General features: G+C 44.6%; 1 protein-coding gene across 6 annotated transcripts in view; it reads left to right on the top strand.

The window, feature by feature from the left end:
• Positions 1–26,150, top strand: part of POU2F3 (POU class 2 homeobox 3) — an 80,452-nt gene that overhangs the window by 27,641 nt on the left and 26,661 nt on the right. For 5 of the 6 annotated variants that reach the window (XM_059930193.1, XM_059930190.1, XM_059930194.1 and 2 more), the window contains one exon: positions 1,539–1,573. In XM_059930193.1, coding sequence (XP_059786176.1) covers positions 1,539–1,573 — 35 coding nt within the window. Of the gene's footprint in view, positions 1–642; positions 703–1,538; positions 1,574–26,150 lie in introns of those variants that run through there. The other variant, XM_059930195.1, reaches the window with a different exon arrangement.

The following is a 26,150-nucleotide window of genomic DNA, read 5'->3' as shown; positions in this document are numbered from 1 at the left end:
ATCTATCCGGTGTTTCTTGAGCCTCTGACCCATGTTAGGAACTGTGGTGGCCATTGAGGAGAAAAATGAATGTCATCCTCCTAGTTTTCAAGGAATTCATAGACTAGAGGGAGAGAGAAGCATGCAGACAAATAAAGAGTTACATGACATGTGCCATACGGCTGGTAGAGAAGCCTGAAGGACCAGAGAGAAGGGGGACCAACTTTGTGGAAGGGAACAGTGCATGGAGGCGTGGAAATGGGAGAGGTGTGGCGCGTTTGGACATGAGCAAGCTTTCCATGAGTCTGGAGCACAGGGTACCTGGGAGGGAGGGAGGTGAGATCATGAGAGGCAGCAGACAAAGCAGGGAAGGTAGGCAGAAACCAGGTCATACAGGGAATTATATGTTATACTAAGAAATTTGGACTTCATTCCAAAGCTATTGAAGAACCGATGGAAAGCAGAAGAATTTTCTGATTGAAAGTTCTGAATTCATTCACATGTTCATTTATTCATTCATTCAACCAATATAATTTGAGTTCCTATTATGTACTAAGCCTAGTGCTAGGCTCTGGGTGGTATTTAATATCATCTTCTTGCCATTATAGAGCCAATAACCCATGGGGCACAAAGGAAGATTGTTTGGCAGCTCCTGCCCTGAAGAGCTATATGAATAGGAAATTTAATTATAGCAAAGAATGGAAGCAATTTCCCTAATAACAGGTATATGTTTAAGCAGATTTTGGTATCTCCATAAATGGAATATTATGTAGCCATTAAAAATGATCTTTGCAAACATAGGAGAAAGATTTATGACATTCCTTAATAGTGTAGGAGAAAGATTATGACGCTCACTGGAAAAAGCAGGGTAAAAAATCTATACAGAGTGATATATATCAATGAGGAAAAACAAGCATAAAAAAGACCATAAAATATACAAAAATATTAATTGCAGCTGCCTCTCTGCAGATTGATTTTTCTGCTACTTTATACTTTTTCTGTACCAAAAAGTTTTCTCTATTAAGCACACATTTACTTTATCAACCCAACATTTATTATAAAGGGAAAAAGATGAATAAAACCAAGAAGAAAATTTGGGGGGGTGGAAACAGGCGTGACCCTCATCTACCTGACATGATTTAGGTGTCATCAATGCTGGAGGGCTGGGATAGTGGGAGGCCTTCTTGCCTTCGGGCAATTCCTTGAGGATTTGTGGCTGGTCATTCCTTGCTTTTCTATTACAGCATATATCACAGCTTCTGTCTGAGGGCATTTGGCAGAAGCAATCTGGTGTGGCAAGTTCTAATCTCAGTTAGACTATGTGACCTTGGACAAGTCAGTCTCCCCTTTCCCTGGTTACCTACCTTCCTGAAGGAGATTTTCCAAAGACTTTTCCAGGAAACAGGATAAGCAAGAAGATTCTGGTCACAGGGCAGGCATTTTGTTCTTTTTCAAAATAAAGATAAGCCCATCCCAACATCCTATTTTCCACTAACTTTCAGTCTCTTCCAATCCTGCTAGCTATTAATGTTTTCTTTTTTTTTTTAAATCTCTTCCAGGAAATGATCGAAACGGCTTAGATTTCAACAGGCAGGTAAGGACATTCAGAAGAAAACCTTTATTCTATAAATTTTGGGGGTCATTCATACTATGTCAGGTGTGGGGACACAAAGAAGATTAAGGGAAGTTTGAGGGTGTTTATGCATAGACTCATAGCTCTCAGAATTGAAAGGGGTCTTTCAAGGGCTTTTGCATCCAACCCCTCCCCCAATCCACAATCCAACGTTGGGGTCACCTCTTCATTATGTCCTCAAAAGAGTACTGACAGCGCAGCCCTATTTAGGATTATCTGCAGGCTGGATGTGGTCTGGAATCTAAGACCACAACTCTTTTCCTATCAAAGCTCAGCTTGAGTTGCCTCTTGGGCAAGTCTGTTTGCATGGCCTGACTATGTGTAGAGGAATTTGTGGAAGTACGAAAGATGGAGGGTTGGGCTCCTCAGGGAACTCCTGATTTATTTATTTATTTATTTATTTCTAACATTTTTATTGGAGTTTAATTGCTTTACAATGGTGTGTCAGTTTCTGCTTTACAACAAAGCGAATCAGTTATACATATACACATGTCCCCATATCTCTTCCCTCTTGCGTCTCCCTCTCTCCCACCCTCCCTATCCCACCCTTCTAGCTGGTCACAAAGCACTGAGCTGATCTCCTTGTGCTATGCGACTGCTTCCCACTAGCTATCTATTTTACATTTGGTAGTGTATATATGTCCATGCCACTCTCTCACTTTGTCCCAGCTTACCCTTCCCCCTCCCTGTGTCCTCAAGTCCATTTTCTAGTAGGTCTGCGTCTTTATTCCCGTCTTGCCCCTAGGTTCTTCATGACCATTTTTTTTTTTTTTTTAGATTCCATATATATGTGTTAGCATACGGTATTTGTTTTTCTCTTTCTGACTTGCTTCACTCTGTATGACAGACTCTAGGTCCATCCACCTCACTACAAATAACTCGATTTCGTTTCTTTTTATGGCTGAGTAGTATTCCATTGTATATATGTGCCACATCTTCTTTATCCATTCATCTGTCGATGGACACTTAGGTTGCTTCCAAGTCCTGGCTATTGTAAATAGCCAAAGGAACTCCTGATTTAAAAGAAGAAGATAGAGGACAAAACAGGGGAGCCAGGACAAAAAGAGTTCAGGAAGGAGGGTGTAACCCAGCTCAGTGGGACAATGGAGATACAAGTTGGGCGCCTTTAAAGGAACAAGCTGGGTGGAGTTCAAGTTGGTCAGGGAGGGTTTCAGGCAGGAGAAGGTGGTGTTGGATGGATTGAAGGATGGATAGATCTGGATGTGTAAAGAGGAGGGTGAATGAAGAGAGGACTTCCCATTGAAGTTAGAGGCTGATGGGAAGGTTGGGGGCTGAGGGCGAAGACGAGGTGTGATGTCAGAGGCAGATGGTGGGAGGGTTCATTGGGGGAACAAAGTCTAAATTGGAGACAAGCAGGAAGCAACACTGGGCCCTAGAGTGAGGCAGAGACGTGAGAATTAGAAACAAAGTCAGAAAGCCTGGGTTTGGGTCCTGTTTTGGCCACCAGCTAGCTGTATAAGTTTGGTCAAGTCACTTAATATTTTTAGTATGAGTTTTCTCAGCTGAAGAATTAATTTATTTCATAAATTTGGGGTGGGGGAGGGAACATGTACTGTGCCAGATGTGGGAATACAAAGAAAATTAAGACATGGTCTCTTCCCTGGAGGAGCTCACAGTCTAGATTGAGAAGTGGGGGAGATAGAGATAGAGGGAGAGGGAGAGGGGAGGGGAGAGAGAAACTCTTGAGTGGATAATTATAATACAATCTCATTCATGCTTTATTGGAGGCGTGTAAAAAGCATGGTGTCAAACAGAAATGAGAATACTTCATTCTTCCCGGTAGCTCAGGGCAGGCTTCATGGAGGAGGTGATATTTGATTCTAGCTCTGAAGAGTCAGTAGAGTTTGTTAAGCAGAGAAGAGTGGGCTAGAGAAGGAGACAGCCAGGGGGAAGGAAAGACAACCCCAATTTGGGGATACATTTGATACTCACTAGGGGTCCTTCCCACTCATATCCAGAGTCCAAGTTTAGAAGGAAGTCAGGGGTGGAGGTCAAACTCAGACATATGTTCTTCTCCTCCTTTATCTGTAGAGTGATTTGAAGTCCTTACTAACATTTCCTGAAAGGCTTTTAACTCTGGGTACATCCTTCACAGTTGGAGAGGAACAATCTGGAGTCCTAACCCAAAACCTCTTAGGCAACTTCTGCAATTGTGTTCATTGGGGAAGTTTGCTAACACATGGAGGCCAGCTACTCTCACTCTGCCCTCAAGACCTAAGACAGAGGTAGGCTTCAGTTAAAGACACATCTAGGTGAGCTAAAAGGAAGGACTTGCAGCCAATGTGGCTTACCAAACACTGGAAGAGCTACCAAGGGAGGGAGGCTGTAGAATCAGCTTCTCTCTCAAGGTCTTTAAAGATGAGACAGATTCTCATCTGAGGGATAGTTTGGCCAGGTTTGTTTCCAGGGCAGGAGGATGGAGGACATTCCCGAGGATTCAGTGATCCTGAAGGAGCCCTCGGCAGGTTGGGATGTGGCCTGTTGCCTGTGCTTTCCGAGGGTCCCAGCCCAGGGTCCACCTCTCATGGTCCCTTGGATGAAATGCACGTGGAGGAGCCCATCCCACACCAAGACGTGGTGGCACCAACCCAGCCCACAGGTGGCCCGCTCCACAGGCCCGGTGGGTTTGGCTGCCTGTGTGATCTTTCTAGAGCTTGGGAAACCCTTGTGCTTAGGACAAGGCTAGGGGCAGCCCCTCTGGCCCCAGCAGTGTCTGATACAGAGACGGGGTGGCAGACGCAGGAGAGCAAAGGATGAGTCGCTGCCCTTGGTGAAGCTCACATTGGAAGGCCCCAAGCCAGTTGGTGCAGTTGGGAATTGCAGCCAGGGTCTGGGCGCAGTGCCGTCCTAAGATTGCATGAGTGAAGGACGCTGCCTCATCATGAAGTTTCCTGCTGAGCCTCTTAACTTCCTGGTCCCAGGAAAGCAGCCTGAGCCTGTTTGGGAGATAATTGTGAGCTGATCCAGAGACCCAGAAACAGGGCCACCCCTCAGTCCCCAGGAAAGATTAAGACAGAGTTGGGAGGCCACAGAACAAGGCCAGATCCCTGGACAGGGAATCAGAGGTCCTGGGTGCCAGTGCTGTTTCCACCCTACACAATCCTCTTCTCCTTTCTGGGCCTTAGTGTCCTAATGAATAAAAGGAAGACATTTGCTTGAGATGATTGCTAAGGCCCCTGCAGTCTGCATGTTATGGTCCCATCAATTTTCTCATGCCATATTCTGTTTGGTTTTGCTTCCACTTTCCTTTCATGTTTTTCTTTGAAGAGAAATGGGGAAGAGAGTGTCCATTTCTTCACCCTGAGCTGTAGAGAGTGAGGAGAAATATGTCACATGGAATCTTTCCAGCCTTTATGATCTTGTGTGATCCAGCAAAAAGAATCTTTTGAAATTCAAGGGACAGAGACAGGAGGACCCAGCAGGCTGGATCAGGGGCCAAACGTTCATTCTTTGAATATTTAGTCATTCCTAAGAGCTGGATAGAGGGTGTCATTTGTAAGAAGATAAATGGCAATGAACTCTGCAGTGAATTCTGTAAGAGACATAAGAGTACTGAGCTCTGAGATACTGCCCAAGGATGTCACCAAAGAGATGGTGTTGAAGCGGGTGACAAGGGAAGAGAAAGGGGTTTGATTGACTGGCAGAGAGGGGCGGCAAGAATATTCCAGGCATAGGAGACAGTAAGGGTGAAGCCTCACTATGTAAAAGGGAACTGTGAGAAGGTCAGCATGGGATGTGATGGTGGAAGATGAGGCTGGGCCAGATTATGTAGACCTTTGAATACCCAGCAAAGAAGTTTATTTATTTATTTGTGTATTTTGGCTGCGCTGCATGGCTTGTGGCATCTCAGTTCCCCGATCAGGGATTGAACCCGGGCCCTCAGCAGGGAAAGCGCAGAGCCCTAACCACTGGACCGCCGGGGAATTCCCAAGAAGCTTAGATTTTATCCTGTGGGCATTTTCAAGCATAACTAGTTTCATTTAATGGAAGAGCCTTAGAAGGGGGTGTGGGTGAGGAGGGAAGGAAGGATGAATGACGCACTGATGCAAGAGAGGCCTGATGGGATGCCATTGTGGTAGGAGGAGTGGGCAATGCCAAGGAGAGGGATTAAGCACACAGACTTAGAGCCAGACAACCTGGGTTTGACTCCTGGGCTTGGCACTACCTGGCGGTGTGACCTTGGGCAAGTTCTTCAACTTCTGTGTTCCTCAGTCTCCTCATCTTACAGGTGGGGAGAATAATGGTACCTATCTCACAGGGCTGTTTGTGTGTGTGTGTGTGTGTGTGTGTGTGTGTGTGTGTACCTCTTAGACAATGTCTAGAACATATAAACTGTATAGGTATTTGCTCTTATTATTCCTGTGTCAGTAAAGCATGGAGAGACTCAGATTTGAGAGAGATTTTGGGTATAAAATCAGGAGGATTTTGGCAACAGTTTGGATATGGACAGCTAAGGAAGGGGAAGGGCCCGGCAGGATTCTTAGGTTTCTAGCTTGAGATACTGAGCATTAGTGGGACTAGAACCGGAGATCAAGAGAACGGGAGGTCCAGCCGATTAGTCCAGATGATGGGAAGAGGAAGAAGGGCAGATAACGGACAATAGGTGCTCAATACGTGATGAGAAATTTGGACCTGGAGCCCAGCAGACAGGTCAGGATGCATACTGAGGAGTCACCATCGAATCGTGTTAACCAAAGTGATGGGGGGGAGTGAGGTCACCTAGGGAGGGTGCACAGACTGGGATGAGAACCCAGGGCAGAGCTGGAGAGAAGGAACATGTAAGGGGCAGGCTGAGGAACGGGCACCCATAGATGAGACCAAGAAGGAATGGTTAAAGGGATGGGAGGAGAACCACACCCACAAAGGAGAGACTTTCGTATGAAGGTGGGGATAGCAGACAGCATCACAGCACGCAGAGATATTGTAGAGCCCAAGCCTGGAAGGGGCCACGGTTTGGCAGCGAGGTGAACACTGGTGGCCTCATCGTAGCGTCTCTAGCGTCCGTGGTGAGAGCAGAAGCCAGATTGCTGTCGTCGAGGGGTAAGGAGAAGTTAGGAAATGATGGAGACGAGGACTGCAGAATTCTCTTTCAAGGAGTGGGATGATAAAGGGATGCAGATGTTGGCTGAAAATGGAGACAGTGTGAAGGGAAGGTTTTGGGGATGAGGGAGACTTTGGTGGGTTGTGGGCCTGGGGAGAGATAGGAGATGCCGTAGAGGAGACAGAAAAGGGAGAACATGGGTGGAGGGTTTAGCCTGGAAGAAGAGAAGGGCTCTTCTGGGAGGGAGGGAAGGCTGAATGCCCTGTGGGTGAAGTCAGGAGCCTGAGGACAGCCTCCTGGTCACAGAGTTTCTCCACTTCCATTTCCTGCTCTTTTTTTTTTTGGCTGAGTTGGGTCTTCGTTGCTGCGCACGGGCTTTCTCTAGTTGAGGCGAGCAGGAGCTACTCTTCATTGCGGTGTGCGGGCTTCTCATTGCGGTGGCTTCTCTTGCCGTGGAGCACGGGCTGTAGGCACACGGGCTTCAGTAGTTGTGGCATGCGGGCTCAGTAGTTGTGGCTCACAGGCTCTAGAGCGCAGGCTCAGTAGTTGTGGCGCACAGGCTTAGTTGCTCCGTGGCATGTGGGATCTTCCCAGACCAGGACTCAAACCCATGTCCCCTGCGTCGGCAGGCAGACTCTTAATGACTGCACCACCAGGGAAGTCCCCATTTCCTATTCTTTCAACCAACAGCTAACTTCAGAAGAGCATTAGGAAGTATCATTGGCTTAAAGGGGTTTGGAGAGTCCACAATGACAGATGCACACCTCGGGAGCCTTGCCCTGCTCTGTGCTGGTGACTTCTGGGTCCCTCGTCATCCAGGGCTGTGGGTGTCCACCAGACCCATCAGAGCGACGTCTCCATCTATGCTGTTGAAAGCTAAGTCTTGCTAGAAGACTTCACAAAAGTTCTCTGAGGCCAGAAGAGAGTCTGAAGCAAGCTGGTAGGTGTCTTTGTCCCTGAGCTTCCTACCCACAAAGCTGAGAGCCAGTGGCCTGGGATGCTATCTCAGCCCCAGGCCTGGCAGCGTTCTCAGCTCACCTGCGGCCGCAGCATTCAGCCCTCCAGTGCCTCTCTCGGGAACCCGCCCCGCTAGTCCAGAGCAGTGGCCCCACTGCGCCCCCATAGTGCGTTTGGTTTTGAATCAAATGGGATTTTCCTTCGCCATTTTCTTGACTGTGAGCTACCACGGATTCTTTTTTTTTTTTTGAATTTTTGAATTTTATTTTATTTATTTTTTATACGCAAGTTCTTATTAGTTATCTATTTTATACATATTAGTGTATATATGTCAATCCCATGGATTCTGGCTGCTCCCGGCATGCGTCGATTGTAGTGTTTAATCAGCTCAATGGGACATCTTCTCTAAAATCAACAAAATTCGCCTAAGGAAAGGTCTCTGAGGATTCTGAATGATGGAGAGGCTTCTCCGGGGAGGCCCATGATGGAGACACAGGGGAGGCAGGACCAGACTCTCAAGTGAAGGTCTGCAGTGAAGACATAGTGAGCCCCTCCCCCAGGCACCCAGGGAGCAGCCCCAGGAGGGCCGGCACCACAGCAGCTGAGCACCAGAGGACAAGGGAGGGAATTAATTGACCACATTGGACCATTTAGTTCCACAAACCTGTGTCTAGCTGTGAGGGGTCAGAGGGGAGTAGAACGTGGTCCCTGCCCACGGGAGCTCCCAGCTGGTGGGAAGAAAATGTAGCAGAGGCTGCGGAGGGGATGGAGGGCCCCTGCGCTGTAATAATGCTGATGGGGCTGGTTCAGTGAGTCTAAGAAAGCCAGGCAGGTGTGTAGAGCCAGGGGTAGTTGGCCCAATAAGCTGGAGGGAGACTCTGAGACCTCGCTGTGAAAGACCTTGGAGGATGAGAATTAAGGATGGTGAAACTCTTGACTGCTGAGGCTTGTTTCCCTCTGCTGCAAGATCCAGCTTCTGGTCCTGTACTTCCAGGTTGAGGCAGGATTATTGAGGGTGGATGGGCAGACTAAGAGAAGAGGAGCCAGCAAGCCACATTTTGCTCAACCCTGAGTAGTAGGGTTGGGTTTTAGAGTATTGATGTATATCATCCTTCTTCTTTCCCCCTCCAAGGTACCAAAGCAGCTGAAAAAAAATAGATACAGGAGCCTGACAGATAGAGCTGCAGGGGGGACAGGGTTGGTTTTTTTGTTTGTTTGTTTTTAGAGTGTTTTTATCACCAAAAAGAAAGTGACACGGCTACCCTAGGAAACATTGCTATAAAAATCATTTAACAATAAAATTATAAAGACAAAGTAATGACAAAGATAGTGGATAATTCTACCAGAAAGCCTAGATGGACAAAAAATGGATAGTGGACATATCAAAACATAGCTCTTATATCTTTGTCAAACAAGAGAAGAGGAGAACAATAAAATATTGCTTTTAGGAGATACCCTTTAAAAAATGTACAATTTATTCGAAAAGGCTGCACTTGAACGACAGGCCAGAACTTATATTCACTTAATTTGTTGGGGGACGTGGCTTTGATGTGTAGCCACAACGGACTTTCAAAGGCCTTGCTCCAGAATTAAATACATCCACCTGGCACAGATAGAGCTGGTGGAGAACAGACCTTAAAGTACCCTCCTAGACAACAGGCAGGTCTCAGAAGGTGCCAAGTCGCACACACCCACTTCCTTCTAAACCTGTGTTCTCAGCCTTATCAGACCCAATGTTCCTTGTAACAAGGATGCTATAAAGCCCCTTTAATATCCTAGAATGAAATTTATAGAAAACATACATAAAAATCGGTAAGATACTCTAATTTGAATAAGGATTCAAAGGAGAATGAAAAAAATTAAAATGATATAATATGTATTTCAGCAAGTAAATGCTTGGGCACATTCCTCTGGAAGGTTTGATGAGATAGTAGGATGCTTGCACCTATATGAATGTGACAGACACAAGTACAGACTGATATTGGTATGCTCTACTGGCAGCTGAAAAGCCATGATTTTCCAAAATGTTAAACAACTCTTGGTAAACTTCCAAACAAAATAAAATATAATCTTTCCTCAATTTAATCAGAAAATGGCATCCCGGAAAAAGTCAGTGCGTATCAGAAGTGTGCAAAAGATATGTTGTGCCTGCATAAAAACTGGAATTGGGCTCTAGGCTCATGTGATACAGGCAGGCTTTTTACTGACACGAGTGTCCAGTGGGGCGTTTGAAAGTCGGATGCGAGTTGTACAGGACACGAACAAGAGTTTCTTGTCTGGTACCGTCTTCTGCGTTGCAGGATGTCTAGAGTGACTGTCCTCTGCCTGGTAAATGCAAATAGAGCCTCTTAATTATTAAGACAGAAAAACCACCGCATAGATTTCAGAGAACGACCTTCAGGTTTGCTGTCATCCCCAGTGAGGACAGCTGACCTAGACTCACCAGGGACATAGGTCACTTCTACCAGGAGGCAGAGGGCGAGATGTTCCTCTAGCTGTGATCCTTCCACACAGAAAGACAAGGCAGTGGAAAATGGAGGCTCCCCAGCACTGGGAAGAGGCACCCCCAAATAATACACACAGACCTGCCCTCAGAGAACTTACTTGCTATCCAATGAAGGAGACAGGTCTGAAAAGTTCCTTAAAATGTCAGAACAAGGGATATGTAAACCAGTGCAGCTTCAACAGGGAATAAGCTGGGCTTATTGAGTAACAAGGTAGATGCAGAACAGAATTTTCAGGCAGGAGATCATTGGTGAGAAGAAATGATTCCTTTCTCCAAAGTGATTTCCCCATTGTAGTCAAGATAATATAACAATAGAAATAGTTACTGGATCCTGCCTGCGTGCAGGCGCTGAGCGCCAAACGCTTCATATTTACTGTTCCATTTATTACTTAGAGCAACACTGTGAGGTCATTGGGATCATTCCAACTCTATAGATGAGAAAACTGAGACTCTGAGAGGTTAAGGAATTTTCCCACAATCACTCCATCCATAAGTGGGGAGTTTAAAGCCAGGCTGGCCAGACTCCAGACTCAGTGGTTCTCCCGCTCCATGGCCCTGCTCGTCTTGGAGGAGGTGGTCCCACGTAGTAGCTGAGCCGATTGTCTGTGTTGGCCAACCTCTCCGTGTCTCACAGCCCTCATCCAAAAGTGAGAACAGTCATGCTGTAAGCCTTAATTATAGTTAAGATACATAACTTAGAATAGGCTCTGACATACAGTAATCAACCAATAAACATTAGCTGCTATTATTTCTGATGAATGAGAACCCATAATTTTCTCTTCCCCTTCTCTCCCTGGATGGCTGCTGCACTGGGCTTGCACCAGTTTAGATGGGCTGCATCTAAACTCGTGTTTCGATGTTATCAGAAAGGAAATTTTTTTCTGAGACCCACGATCTCTCCATCTAAGCTTCCCCCACCTACCCCAAGTTTGGGTGGGAAGCAAATGATGAGTGTCTTTGCATTTGGAGAGGTGGAAATTTGTCCTCCTTTGCCAATCATGCTCTGCTCTTTGGCCTGAGGCTCAGATGTCAACTGTCTCCTGTTTGTGGCCTGGGCAGCAGCCTTGATATTAGATGGACTGAGCCTTGCTGAGAGCAGGACGGTGAGGAACAGGTAGGAATGGGAGCAGCCGGGGTTCTCGGGGGACCTGTCCCTAGAACACCCTGGTTGACCCAGCTACCCACAACACCACCACAAAGCCTCTCTAGGGTACTGGGTGTCGGGCCAGCTCATTCAGGCTGCAGCGCTGGCACAAGCCCACGGTGCATCTCGATGGGGAGTGGAGACCGAATGTTCCTCTCTGCTCAGGTGTGGGGTGGAGAGTGGTGAGGACACAGGAGGAGGAGGGAAGTGTCGGAACCCTCTCCCTGATTCTGCAGGGATCCAAAAGGGAGTTTTCTTTGGAGATTTGAATGAGTTGCCTTTGGTGGGTGTAGATTCCGGTAAAGCAGGGCCAGTTCCTCCCCCTCTCACGTAAGAGTCTTTTTGGAGCAGGGGTCTTGAAAAGGAAGCTGGATTTGGCCCCAGTGGCAGAAGAAGTTAATACCACCCTGAGTTTAAAGGCACTGGGCCGTGCCCTTCATAAGCAGTATCTCCTTGAAACCTTACAGCAACCTAGAGCAGTAGCTTTTAGAACTCCCATTTTACAGATGAGGAAACTGAGTCTCAGAAGGGTCAAGAGACTTGCTTGGAACCAGGATTCAAACCAAGGATGATGGGATGTGTGAGGCACTTTACCTAAAGTTATATCTTACTTGATATTACCTCATCCTTACGACAGCCCGGTGAGGTAAGCATGATTATTCCCATTATATAGCTGGGGTAACTATAGCTCAGAGAGGTTAAGTAATTTTTACCCAAGGTGGAGCTCAGATATCCAACAGGCCTGTCTGACTCTACACTGTGTCAGGCTGCTTTTGCGAGAGACAGAGAGACAGAGAGATCCTGCAACTCGACGAGCCCTAATGTTGCCCGGAGCCCCTCATCTGATGTCTGCACAGTACTTTTCCACAGGTCCCAAGCCCACATGCTCACACCGCAGACCTCTCACGGCCGGGGCTTGCCAGCTCGCATGGCAGAGATGCTATCTGCAGGCTCAGGGAAGGCTGCCAGGGGAAGGGTGGGGCGAAGAAGGGTTCCTACCCAGAGGGTTCCCCTACCCCAAGTGGAGGAGCACGTCCCTGGGCCTGTGCGTGAGAAGGGTGCAGGGAGGAGAGGAGCGTTTTCTTGTGTGTGTGCCTGCAGGGCAGGGGGTGGGACCTGCCCTTCTTTTTGCCCCCCTGTCAGAGGGCTGTCGAGGCAGCTCTAGTACCTGGGAGATTCTCCTTCTCCCAGAATCACAGCTGCGGCAGAAAATAAACTTTTCCACCTCAAACTTCCCTCTCCTAGTCTAGCCCGAGAATGGCTTTGGAGGCTGCGCTTAGGGCTCAGGAGCCGTTTCCTTGTACCTGCTCAGTTCCCTACCAGACCACATCCCATCTCACGGCCCCCTCTGCTTGACAACTTACAGAGGACCCCGTTAAGCCAATAAGTTTTAACTCACAACAGCTATTAAACAAGTGTTATCATTCTCATTTGACAAGGGAGCTGAGACTCAGAATGGTAAAGTGACTTCAATTAAGTGGCAGAGCCAGGACTTATTCAATGTATCTTTATTCAGTGTCTACTTGATAATAGGCGCTGTGTCCAGTGCTGGTCTGCTGTCTCCAAATCCAGCTTATTCTACTAATCGGCTGACCCCATCGCCCCCATCGCCGCCTGGGCCTCTGCTGCTTTTGTTCAGATCCAGTGTCAGGAGTCCCTTCCCTCTCCCCTGCGAGGCCACTAAAATACCCTTGGCTCCCAACCTCCAAGGATCCTTGGTTCACACCCTGTTTTGTTTTCCTGTCTTGGCAGCCCCTCGCCTGCGCTGGCATCTTCTAACATTTTCTCCACAGACTTCGCTGGCATGGACTGCTGCAGGGTGTCTGGTTTTAGGCTTGCAGATGACAGTGTAGTGGTCAGAGGTCCAGCTCTGGCGTCGCACAGACCTGGATTTGAATCTCAGCTCTACCAACAGGAACCTGGTCACTCACCCTCCCCAAGCCTCAGTTTCTGCCTTTGTAAAAAAGGGGGAAATCATAGCATCAACCTAATAGTATTGTTAGGAGGAGGATTACATACAATCTTGAGTGTAAACTGTCCGGGGCTTAGTAAGTGCTCAATAAACTGGACTATTGTTGCTGTTGCAACAGTATTGGTTCTAGCAGCCCCATTTCATATCACCCTGGCTCCAGCTTGCTCTTCCTCTTAGCTCTGCCCTTGGGAGCCTCTGAAGGCCGGAGGTTCACCATTTTCCAGATGGCAGTTCTGCTCATATTCTCCTCAACTGCTGGCGTCCCTCTGAGTGCTCTTACTTGTGCCCTTGTACCTGACTCAGCCTGTTACTAGAGGAATAATAAGAAAAATCTGCCAGACTCAGTTGGTGCCGGGTAAATACAGGCATGCCTCACCATACCTAAAAGGGTGGTTCCCAAAATATTGTACCTAAGTCAAAGTTTTATCAACTAAATTCTATTTTTTTTTCCACCAAGAGCCTGCTATTTAAAGAAATGTTATACTGGATCTTTTCAGAGAATAAAACATGCCCTTTTACAGTCAGTTGGAGCCAAACATCATTTATAGGGTTTGCTTAAAGTGAGTTACATATCAATTTGGCTTTCCCTCAATGACATCTTCTCAAAGAAAGTGTGTGATCTTAACAAGGAAAATTTTAAACTTTACCCATTCACTGTGGACAGGCTCACTTGAGGGCTTGGAAGTGGGTTTGCAGGCCAGTTGGGTAGCTGGTAAACTGAGGCCCAGAAAGATTTGGACACCCAGTCCCTGGGGATAGATGTTGATTCGTGCTGGGACCAGTGGTGGAGTGCTTCTGTGCCCCCTGTCCCGGGCTGGGACTCTCAGAGGTGAGGCTGCTAGGGTAAGAGCCCCCAGGCCAGAAAGGGTTAACACCACTCTGGAGGAGAAAGCAGTGCAGCTGCCCAAAGGCAAGGAGTCCCTTCCTCTCTGCAGTGAACCAGAACCAGCTTCCTTTCTGAGGATTTGGTGCTTCCCCTTACACTGGACCTGGCGGAGCCGAGGACAACCTCCTGGCTATCAGGGCAGTCCCCAGCCTGGCCTTGCCCGAGGCCGGGAAGAGACAGACACTCTTCCGGAATAAAGCTGGGTGGGGAATGGCAGGACCTGGGGTCTGGGACTTTGCCCAGAATCTGGCCACTCAGCAAGGGCCCAGCAGTCCTAGTGTGGGCTGCCCCATCCTGCGTGGGCGGGAGAAGGATGGGGGTAGTCTAACCTCACAAGGGACCTCCAGGCCCGCTTCTTCCCCCGTCCTAAGGACTTCCAAGTACCACCGGGAAATGAGCCTCTTTGAAATGATGGAAGTGTCCTGAAGGTAGAGCGGAATAAAGGAAGAGGCAGCACCTCAACTCTGTTTTGAATGAGCCCTAGGACTGGCCTCTCTACCTGCACACACCCCCGCCCCGCCCCCTCAATCCCCCCATCGCCCTGCCAGCCCCTCATTCATCTTTCCAAACTCAGCTCAAACGTCTTCTTCTCCAGGTAGCCCTCCAGAAGATGGGAAATATTTGAGGAAACAGTCTATATTGTATTGATTACGGTAGAGCAGTGCCTGGCGCAGAGCAGACATTCAATAAGTGTTTCCTAAATAGATGGATTGATGGATAGTTGGAATGAGCCTATCCGCCCATCCCTCCATCCTGGGTGCCAGGAACTCCCATCTCTCTGCTTTTCAGGACCTTCTCCTCCTCAGGCTGCTCTGCTCCCTGTCATCTTTCAGCCAGCGATCCGCAGAAATGTACCCCTTTTCCCAGGGAGGTGAGCTTGTTGGGTGTCCGCACGTAGCGTGTGTGGTGGGCTCCATCCAATCCGCTCTGGTAAATATTTCCCAACTTCGCCACTTGCTGGCTGGGCCCCAGGAGTTGTTGGATGAGGCCTCTTAGCTGTTTGCTCAGTGGGTGCTGGGTGCCAAGGCCTACCCTCTAGGGATCCAGGGTCTGCACATAGGACTCTGGCTAACCTAGTTTTTTAAACTCTTTGAGGTTGAGAGTTCAGTACCAAGCTATATATCTCAAGCCAGAATAGGCCCTTTACAAATGCCCCTTAGGGAAGACAGGACTGAGGTTCTCCTGGGACTGCCGTCTCCTGGCCACTTCAATGGAAAGTATGGTTGGGGATATCCAGTGACATCTGATATCACTGTGACGTTATTTTTCATCAACTGTGGAGACAAATTTGGGTTGAGCTTCTAACTCTGGAGTGAGTCAGAGGCACATAAACCCTTAGGGCTAAAGGGTCCCTTAGCACCTGTCCCCCTGTTCCCAGAAGGGTTCCACAGATCTCTGCTGTCGGGCACCAAGGCTTTCTTCTTCCTTTCTCCTATCCTGTCTGTCAATACACTTATTTATTCATAATATTACATCTTATGGCTAAATTTTCACCATCTACAGTGACATCTTAAAAGAAGAAAACATAGCAAATTTTTATAGAGCTCAATGTATTCAATTTTAACAGTCTGAGATTTTGCATTTTTTTGGTATTAAAATGTTAATTGTATGTAATGAAATGATGACCTGAGTAGGTGATACTGGTTAGTTTAATATTATTTGGCAAAATAAAAGAACACTCTCTGAGCTCTGAAAAAAAAAAAAGATTTACTTGTCAGGAGCCTCAAAAGCTTAGGAACCAGTGTGATTCCAGCCTAACCTACCTCCTGGGGCACACGTTCTACTACTGACACCCCTGACAGGTGGCCGCTGGCTCCACACCTCTGCCAAAGCTCTCCCATGAATTTGGGACTCACCGCCCAGAATACAGCCCCCTCCAGGGTTCAGTGGGTTGCAATGCTTGGCCATTCTTTCTCCTGATAGACCCTATCAACCTCCCTGTGATGGTCACCCCGTGGTCACCACTCTGCCTGCCTCAGCTCCAAGGCCCGAGTCCATCCCCTTCACTTGACAGCCGTTCAGTATTTGAGAAGAGTTCTCACACCTAAGTCTTCCCCTTTCCATGTAAACATCCAGAATTCCTTCAATAATTTCACGTATCATGTTTCTGATTGCCTTATTTAAAGCAATTACACACATAGTACATGAATGCTATGTATACTTTCTTGTAAAAATATTTAATAATAGAGATAAAGAAGAATTTTGTTCCCTGTTCAGCCTCAGCCCTCTTCCCAGAGGAAACACCTCTTATCGGTGTGGTGTGTATGTGTTTAGAAGAATCTTCTCTCTGCACGTACATGGATATGGATACAAATGGAAATGTATAAATATATGTGGAGTTTTAAAAATGCATATATATGTACATATGTAGGTAGGTATAAATTATACAGTGTGTATTCTTTTGAGACTTTCTTTTGAAATTTAAAAATAAGATTTATAGATTGTTTCATGGCAGTACATATAGGACTGATTATGATTATTGTTAATGACCACATACTCTTCTACTGTTTCAGTGTAATTTTACTGTTCCATTGCCCTATCAATGGGCATTAGGTTGCTTCAGATATTTTTGTACAATGCTATACAAACTCTTTGAACTTGTTTGTGCCTTGATGCCTTTATATGTATAGGTTTCGGTCTGCCAATCACCCTCTTTAAGTGTAGTATCCACAAGCGTACAACATTCAATACTCAGATGACATCTGGCTAGGCCAGAGCACAGTGGGACACTTGGTTCATTCATTCATCCATTTATTCATTCAGCAAAACTTGGTGGAGCAGGTACCATATCTTTATTGTGCCCTGATTTCTTTCCAAGCCCAGATAAGACACTGGCAGGCCTGTTCGCCTGAACTTGCATGGTTAAGTAGGGGAACCTCCCTCCATACTCTACTGTACTAGGATGGTACAGCCTACCCTACAGATTTTTAAAAAGGTAATTGTATCACACTTTCAACTTACATGCTCTTAGGGTCAGTTAACACCTCTCAAGTCTTTTTTAAAAAATCTACACTGTTGCCTCAACTTGTACAGTTAATTTTCATATTCTTAGTAAAAGATTTTTACATTTCCTCTTATGTTTTATCTTATTACTTTCTTCCCTTCCTTGCACAATTTCAAGATTTTTTTTTAACCTTGATGTCTTTGTGCAAAGTACTAGCTAACCCTGCTCCTCATACGGAGATGTATGCAGGGCACATACGTCATCATACTCTAAGGTACTGATAACATTCTTTTTTTTTTTTTTTAATATATATATTTTTATTTTTATTTATTTATTTTATTTATGGCTGTGTTGGGTCTTCGTTTCTGTGCGAGGGCTTTCTCTAGTTGTGGCAAGCGGGCGCCACTCTTCATCGCGGTGCGCGGGCCTCTCACTATCACGGCCTCTCTTGTCGCGGAGCACAGGCTCCAGACGCGCAGGCTCAGTAATTGTGGCTCACGGGCCGAGTTGCTCCGCGGCATGTGGGATCTTCCCAGACCAGGGCTCGAACCCATGTCCCCTGCATTGGCAGGCAGATTCTCAACCACTGCGCCACCAGGGAAGCCCAACATTCTTAACAAGACTGGGCAATGAGCAGAGTCCGATGACATGCCATTGGAGACATCCCTCCTGGATGACATTGATTCATTAACTAACACTATCTCAGCCCTTATGACCCCATCTTGACCTCCAGGGACATGTATATATGTATACATACAATAATTACAGCATTCACCTGATCCTCATTTCTAAGAACCCTCTGTAAAAGGAAATGAGCCTAGTTTGGCATGCCTTTTTAAGTCAGTGTGATACAATGGAAAGAGGATTGATTCTGGATCTGGTCAGACGTAGGTTCAAATTCCAGCTCTGCCACTTTCTAGCTGTATGGCTTTTGGGAAATCCTTTGACTTCTCTGAGACCCAGTTTCCTAAATTCAAGGATTATTGAAAGTATTTATACATCAATTCTGCATCTATTTAATTAAGCACTTACTAAGTGACAGACAAACAAGATAGGTGTCCCAGGTAATAAATGTGCAGAATCATTAACTTCATATCGTTTTGGTGACAAAAGCAGGGAAGGCTCTTCCTAGAATAGGTTTTATAGACATTTAGCCCTAACCCTTGAGACCTGGGTAAGACTCAGAGACGATTTTCCTTTTATAAGTAGGGAAACATATACTGTCAGAGACTCCCTTGGCTCAAGTTGACTCCGCCTTTTGGCAATAAATTTGGTAACTGCTCCTCAGCCTTAGAGAATTTAGCTTACACTGTCAACTGTGTGGGTTCAGCCAACCATTGTGCCTGGAGCCCTGTCGCAGGCTAATAAGGGTAACAGGATAGATATGTAGTCAGTAAAAATTGAACCAAAGGGCAATTTTGTCAAAATTGGCCCCATGTCAAACAGCGACACAGAGCCTCTGCAGTGCCTCACTTATCCAGAGAGCCAGCTGCCTCACCTATTTAGAATCCAGCTGAGAATAAGAAGGAAGAAGATGAGACCTGGAGCCAAACCCTTTCTCAGAGCCTCAAACTTTTATTTTAGAAACGGTTATAACAAACTTAACTATCTGTTTTTTCTAGCCCTTAGCAAATAAAAGTTGCGAAGTTGAGCTGAAATAGAGGCTGCTTAAAGCAAGGATAACGGGGCTTCCCTGGTGGCGCAGTGGTTGAGAGTCTGCCTGCCAGTGCAGGGGACACGGGTTCGAGCCCTGGTCTGGGAAGATCCCACATGCCACGGAGCAGCTGGGCCCGTGAGCCACAATTACTGAGCCTGCGCGTCTGGAGCCTGTGCTCCACAACAAGAGAGGCCGCAATAGTGAGAGGCCCGCGCACCGCGATGAAGAGTGGCCCCCATTTGCCACAACTAGAGAAAGCCCTCGCACAGAAACGAAGACCCAACACAGCCATAAATAAATAAATAAATAAATAAAAGTAAAAACTAATTGTAAAAAAAAAAAAAAAAGCAAGGATAACAACAGTAGGATAAAAACCTGGTTGTGAGAAAAGAGGCAGAAAACCTGGAAAAAGCAGAACTGCAAAAAAAAAAAAAAAGGCGATTCAGGCCATTTAGTGCTACTGCCAACAGAGAGGCCAAGGACTTCAGTGTCCCCAAGGGCATGATTTCTTTTAAAAAGAGTTCACAATTAAGATTGAGTCATTGACTAAATTATCTTTCAGGTGCTATTTAAGGGAAAGAAGAGATGTATATAATACATTAATAAATATCAAAAACAAAACCAATAAATATCTATCCAAAACTGAAATAAAGACTTGGAGCTACAAGGGATCGATTTCAGTGATTGAAAATCCACTTATTTGGGGAGGCTTCCTCAGGAAATCCTAGGAATTTGAAAGATGTGTTGAATGTTTTTTTATTGAGGCACAGTTGATTTATAATATTATATTAGTTTCAGCATACAACATAGTGATTCAAAAATTTTATACATTATACTTCATTTATTATTATAAAATATTGGCTATTTCCCTGTGCTGTACAATATATCCTTGTAGCTTGATTATTTTATACATAGTAAGTTTGTACCTCTTAATCCTCTACCCCTATCTTGTCCCTCCCACCTTCCTTCTCCCCACTGGTAACCACTAGTTTGTTCTCTTTGTCTGTGAGTCTGTTTCTGTTTTGTTATATTCATTCATTTGTTTTATTTTTTAGATTCTAAATATAAAAGATAACATGCAGTATTCGTCTTCCTCTGTCTGACTTATTTCACTAAGCATAATACCCTCCAGGTCCATCCATGTTGTTGCAAATGGCAAAATTTCATTCTTTTTTACGGCTAATATTCCATTGTGTACATATACCACTTCTTCTTTATCCATTCATCTGTTGATGGACATTTAGGTTGCTTCCATATCATGGCAATTGTAAATAATGCTGCTGTGAACATTGGGGAATTTGAATGAACACTGGAGAATTTTTGAATTAGTGTTTTCATTTTCTTTGGATATATACCTAGTGGTGGACTTGCTGGATCATATGGTAGTTCTATTTTTAGTTTTTTGAGGAATCTCCATACTGTTTTCCACAGTGGCTGCACCAATTTACATTCCCACCAACAGCATACAAGGGTTCCCTTTTCTCTACATCCTCACCAAAATTTGTTATTTATGGTCTTTTTGATGATAGACATTCTGACAGGCATGAGGTGATATCTCATCGTGGTTTTGATTTGCATTTCTCTAATGATTAGCAATGTCAAGCATCTTTTTCATGTGCCTGTTGGCCATCTGTATGTCTTCTTTGGAAAAATGTCTATTCAGTTCTTCTTCCCAGGTTTTAACTGAGTTGCTTGATTTTTTTTTATATTGAGTTGTATGAGCTGTTTATATATTTTGGATATTGACCCCTTATCGGTCATATCATTTGCAAATATCTTCTCCCATAGGAGAAAATATTCTCAGTAGGCTGTCTTTTTGTTTTGTCAATGGTTTTGTTTGATGCACAAAAGCTTTTTAAGTTTAATTAGGTCTTGTTTATTTTATTTAATTTAATTTTTTAAAATTTTATTTTGCCTTATGAGAAAGATCCATCCAAAAAATATTGCTACAATTTATGTTAAAGGGTGTTCTTCCTATGTTTTCTTCTACGAGTTTTATGGTTTCTGGGCTTACATTTAGGTCTTTAATCCATTTTGAATTTATTTTTGTATATGGTGTGAAAAAAATGTTCTAATTTCATTCTTTTACATGTAGCTGCCCAGCTTTTCCAGTACCACTTATTGAAGAGACTGCCTTTTCCCCATTGTATATTCTTGCCTCTTTTTTGTAAATTAATTGACCATAAGTGTGTGCATTTATTTCTGGGTTCTATATTCAGTTCCATTGATCTATGTGTCTGTTTTTGTACCATTATCATACTGTTTTGATTACTGTATCTTTGTAGTATAGTCTGAAGTCAGGGAGCATGATACCTTCAGCTCTGTTCTTTCTCTCAAGATTGTTTTGGCTATTCAGGTCTTTTGTGTTTCCGTACAAATTTCCATACAACAAATAATTTTATTTCTTCTAGTCCTGTGAATAATGCCATTGGTATTTTGATAGTGATTGCATTGAATCTAGAGATTGCCTTGGTCATTTTAACAATATTAATTCTTCTAATCCATGAACATGGTGTGTCTTTCCATCTGTTTGTGTCATCTTCAGTTTCTTTCATCAGTTCTGAGTACATGTCTTTTACCTCCTTAGATTTATTCCTAGGTATTTTATTCTTTTTGATGTGATTTTAAATGGGATTGTTTTAATTTCTCTTTCTGATAGTTCATTGTTAGTGTATAGAAATGCAACAGGTTTCTGTATATTAATTTTGTATCCTGCAACTTTACTGAATTCATTGATGAGCTCTAGTGGTTTCTTGGTAGTGTGTTTAGGATTTTCCATGTATAGTATCATGTCATCTGCAAACAGTGACAGTTTTCCTTCTTCTTTTCTGATTTGGATAGCTCTTATTTCTTTCTTGTCTGGTAGCTGTGGCTAGGACTTCCCATACTATGTTGCATAAAAGTGGGCATCCTTGTCTTTTTCCTAATCTTAGAGGAAATGCCTTCAGTTTTTCACCATTGAGTATGATGTTAGCTGTAGACTTGTTATATGTGGCCTTTATAATGTTGAGGTATGTTCCCTCTATATTCACTTTGTGGAGAGTCTTTGTAAAAGGATGCTGTTGACTTTTGTCAAAAGCTTTTTCTGCATCTATTGAGATGATCATATAATTTTTTATTCTTTAATTTGTTAATGTGGTATATCACACAGATTGGTGAATACTGAACCATCCTTGCAGCCCGGGAATAAATCCCACTTGATCACGGTACATGATATTTTTAATGCATTGTTGGATTCGGTTTGCTGATATTTTGTTGAGGATTTTTGCATCTATGTTCATCAGTAATGCTGGCCTGTAATTTTCTTTATTTGTGGTATCTTTGTCAAGTACTCTTTAAGGGAAAGTAGAGATGTATAAAATACAAGATCTCTATTCAAAAATGAAACCAATAAATATCTATCCAAAACTGAAATAAAGGGTTTGGAGCTGTAAGAAATATATTTCAGTGACTGAAAATCCACTTATTTGGGAAGCTTCCTCAGAAAATCCTAGAAATTTGAAAGAAGTGTTGAATTTTAAATCAGATAACTTGAGTTCCAATCAGAGCTTTCCTGCTAGCGAGCCATGTGCCTTGGATAAATCATTTACCTTTCATGAACCTTGTTTTCCTCAATAGTAAAACAGGAATAGCATCACTTGCCTTTTCAATCTCATGGGAATATTCTGAAAATAGACCAAACTGATATGTTTGAAAGTGCTTTGTAAGCTGTAGAACATCATGGAAAGGTATAAGTGAGGTCTGTAGGCCACAGACCTACAGGTGTTGCCTGCTGGTAGACAATGACTCAAGATGCGGCAGAAGAAGGAGATGGATTCCCAGTTATTGCTAAAAAAAATACACACACACACACACACACACACACACAACACACGCACACACAGAATACACGTATCTGCATATATGTGTGTTTATTTAGAAAATGTGCCCCTAAGCCTCTCAAGACTTCCCTTTCACCACGTAAAGGAGGGAAATGTAACTAACTTGAATACCTCATAAACTAAAAACTTCCATACAGACTAATGAAATTTTGAGTGCTTACGATTTTTAATATTAATTTTAAATTAAGATTAATCTTAATTTTTTCTAATTTAAAATGAATAATTACCTTTAAAAATTTGAACACTGCAGAAATATTTGACTTAGAAAGTGAATGCCTTCTGAAACCCCAAATACCCTCCACTCCATCTATTATGAGCAGTTGGATTGATTATGGTCTTTCAGAATTTTTTCTGTGTTAGTTCTTTTAGTCCTGCAGGCATTCAACAGAGAATTCCTGAAATAGTCCTTTGTTATAAAGGATAAACCTTTAGGGGTGGAAATACATTTTCTATCCTAAAAACTTGCCATTCTGTCTCCTCCTCTCCGTTCTTAGTGTTTTGGCCTTAGGCGTGTCCTCATCAGTTCTTTACCTAGACTATTGCAAAAAACAGCTTTTTAACTAGTTGCCCCACTTACAGTTGTCCTCTCTTCAAATCCATATTCCACACAGCTGTTAACATAATCGAACTAAACAAAAATCTCGCGTGTCCCTGCCCTTTACTTGAGTTACACTTTGCCCCCGAGTCCAGCCTCAACTCCTTTGCGTGAGCCACAGGACCTCTGTCGTCAGGCCCTGGCTGTTTGCCCAGGCCTCTCCCACCCCACGCTACTGCAACGCTGAATTGCTTGTCTCTCCTGAACATGAAGCCGTGTTTCACCATCTGTGACTGTGGACAAGCTGCTCCCACTTCCTGGCATGCCCTGATTTACCTTCTCCTGGTGAAGCCGTCTTTGTCCTTCAGGGCTCCCCAGAGGCTCCACTTCTCTCCGTGGAGACTTCCTACCCCATTCCCCTTTCTCTAGCTATCCTCTGCCCTGACAAAGCAAATCACAACCTTTCCATGTGACCACTGTACCACCTTCCCATTGCTGTAAGTACTGCACTCTAGGTAATTGCTTTTTTACTTGCTGTCTCCTAATTAATCTGGGAGGTCCTATTCACCTTTGTGTCCCAGGTCCTCTTGGTATACAATGGGTGTATACCAAATATTTATTGAGCTAAACTGGGAAGGGGACCTTTATGGGGCAGGAAAACCTCTGTTTAAAGCATGCCGCATGGAGGACTGTCTACTCCAACTGCTGTTGGAGCAGACCTGGTGTCAGAGGGCCACAGAGGTGCCTCGTTTTATTTGGGGTACCAGAAGAATACAAGAGATAAGGGCCTCAGCCTTACTTAGAAGACTGTTCTCAAATATGAATGTTACCAGGGAAAAGCCTGTTACGTGCATTTATAGCCAACGCTCAGGCTTTCAGAGACAGGCTTCCAGGTCACAGGCAGTTCCCCAGGGGATGCCAAAGAGAATCTCATTCAGACTTGTTGAAAGTTTGCTTTCAATAACTACGTCAGCCTCACATCCATGTAAAAGTCCCAGGCTACACTTGTGGATGGAAATGTTTACACCAACTGTGCACCACACGTGAAAACAGCATGGCACATGAGGAGGCAGAGGTCAACAAGCTCATTTTTATGTGGGAAATTCTGGGTGGGAACCCAGTGGGGCCGCCTTACAGAGTGGTATAGGCAAAAGAGGGCCTGGAGGCCAAAGACCCAAATAGCAAGTCAGGCTCTGCTTTTCCTGGCTGTGTGATAGACATATTAATTCCTCCTAGTCTTGGTTCCTACATCTGTAAAAATGGTTGGATAAGATTTTTTCCCTCATTGAATCATCATGAAGAATAAATGATGATACTTTTGAAAGTGCTTTTTAATTTCTAAAATGCTTTAAAAATATTCCTTTTTCCCTTTCTCGAACTGATGCTCTTGGAGCTAATCTGTGTAGTGCTTCATAGTCACAAGTTGGTGTGTATGCATGCATGTGTGTGCATGTGTGCCTGTGTGTCCGGGACGAGCAAGGCATCTGTCCTTCCTTTCATTAGTCTCCTTTGGGCCCCAGAGTAAAATGTACACTGGCGTGAGGATTTCATGACATGGCTGAGCCTTGTCTTTCCCCTCTCTACCTCTCTTCCTCATGATGAGGGAGGAAAAAAGCAAATATCAACCCCCTGGAGTTAATTCGTCCATGTGAGAGTCAAGGGAATACAGAATGCTGGTTCTCAAACCAAGTGTATTAGGTTACACATCAAGTAGATGTGTGCTTTATCTGTGTCTAAACCTTACCCTGTGTAGTAATGGAGAACTCTGAATCGGGACTGAGATTAAATCTTATTAGAGCAATGGGATTAAGGTTACTACTGAGTTACTTGAGGAGCCAGAATAGGCAACAACATCAGAGTGATAGAAATAGAAGATAGAGCCATGCTGCAGTGCAGTGGAATGGACCAAATACTGGGTGGAGAGTTAGGAGACCAGTCCTTAGGGGCCCTGCCTGAGTCTCCAGGCCTGGCTTGGCTGCAGCTCTAGCTGTGTTGCCCTGAGCAGGTGATTTCTCCTCTCTGGACATCAGGAGTCACAGCTGTAAAATGAGCCATTTGAACCAGGTGATAGCTACATTTCCTTCCAGTTCTGATGGGGAAGGAAGGGAATCAACACTTGTTGAATGTCTTCCATGCACCTGACACAATCCGCGCTAAGCTACCTTGAAGAGTCTATGATTCTATCACACATGGTAGTCAGGTTTATGTAGAAGAACTATGGAATCAAATAGACGTGGATTGAAATCCCAGATCTATTATTTACCAGCAGTGTAACTTTCAGCCAGTTTCTTAACTTTTCCAAACCTCAGTCTTTTCATCTGCAAAATGGGTCTAGTGACACAATAAACATACTTGTAGGCTCACAAGTCAATGCCCACTCTCTCTTCTATACATTCCAAATTTCTTAAGTAGATTCCATCTCATCTATTTTCCTCCTTTTGTGGAGGCATAATCTAGGCCTAGATGGATGAGTGAAGTAAATAAATATTAGATCATGCAGGTTTTTAGAGGCAGGGATAGAGCCCGAAGTCAGGTCTCCTGGTTGATTCTGAGCCTTGTGCTTGTTTCCTGGATGTCTTTTTTTTTTTTTTTTTTTTCCGTCCCCTGCTCTAAAAAGGATTACAGAGTCATTCCATGATAGGCAACCCAATGTATGCAAAAGAACCCAGTGTGATGACAGCCAGCATTCACACACAAGATGATTCCCAAGAAGAGCCACTGGCAAACAGTTCTCAGAGTTTGATTCTGAGACCGTGCTCAGCATTTCTTACCCCACCCCACCTCACCCCACCTCCTGCCATTCCACTTCTTGGGGGGCAGAAGAGCCATCTATGTGGGCGAATCAACAGTTCTGTGTGGTGCTCCTTCCCAGCCAAAGAACCAGAGAAGGTAGCTCTGTGCCCTTGTCCAACAGGTAGGCAACCAGGAAAACCAGAAGACTCTGATTCTAGACAGATCAGGGTTGGGAATTCCCTGGCTGTCCAGTGGTTAGGA

This window comes from Balaenoptera ricei, chromosome 8 (genome assembly GCF_028023285.1).
Source record: "Balaenoptera ricei isolate mBalRic1 chromosome 8, mBalRic1.hap2, whole genome shotgun sequence".
Lineage (NCBI taxonomy): Eukaryota > Metazoa > Chordata > Mammalia > Artiodactyla > Balaenopteridae > Balaenoptera > Balaenoptera ricei.
This window is presented reverse-complemented; position numbering and strand designations above follow the sequence as displayed.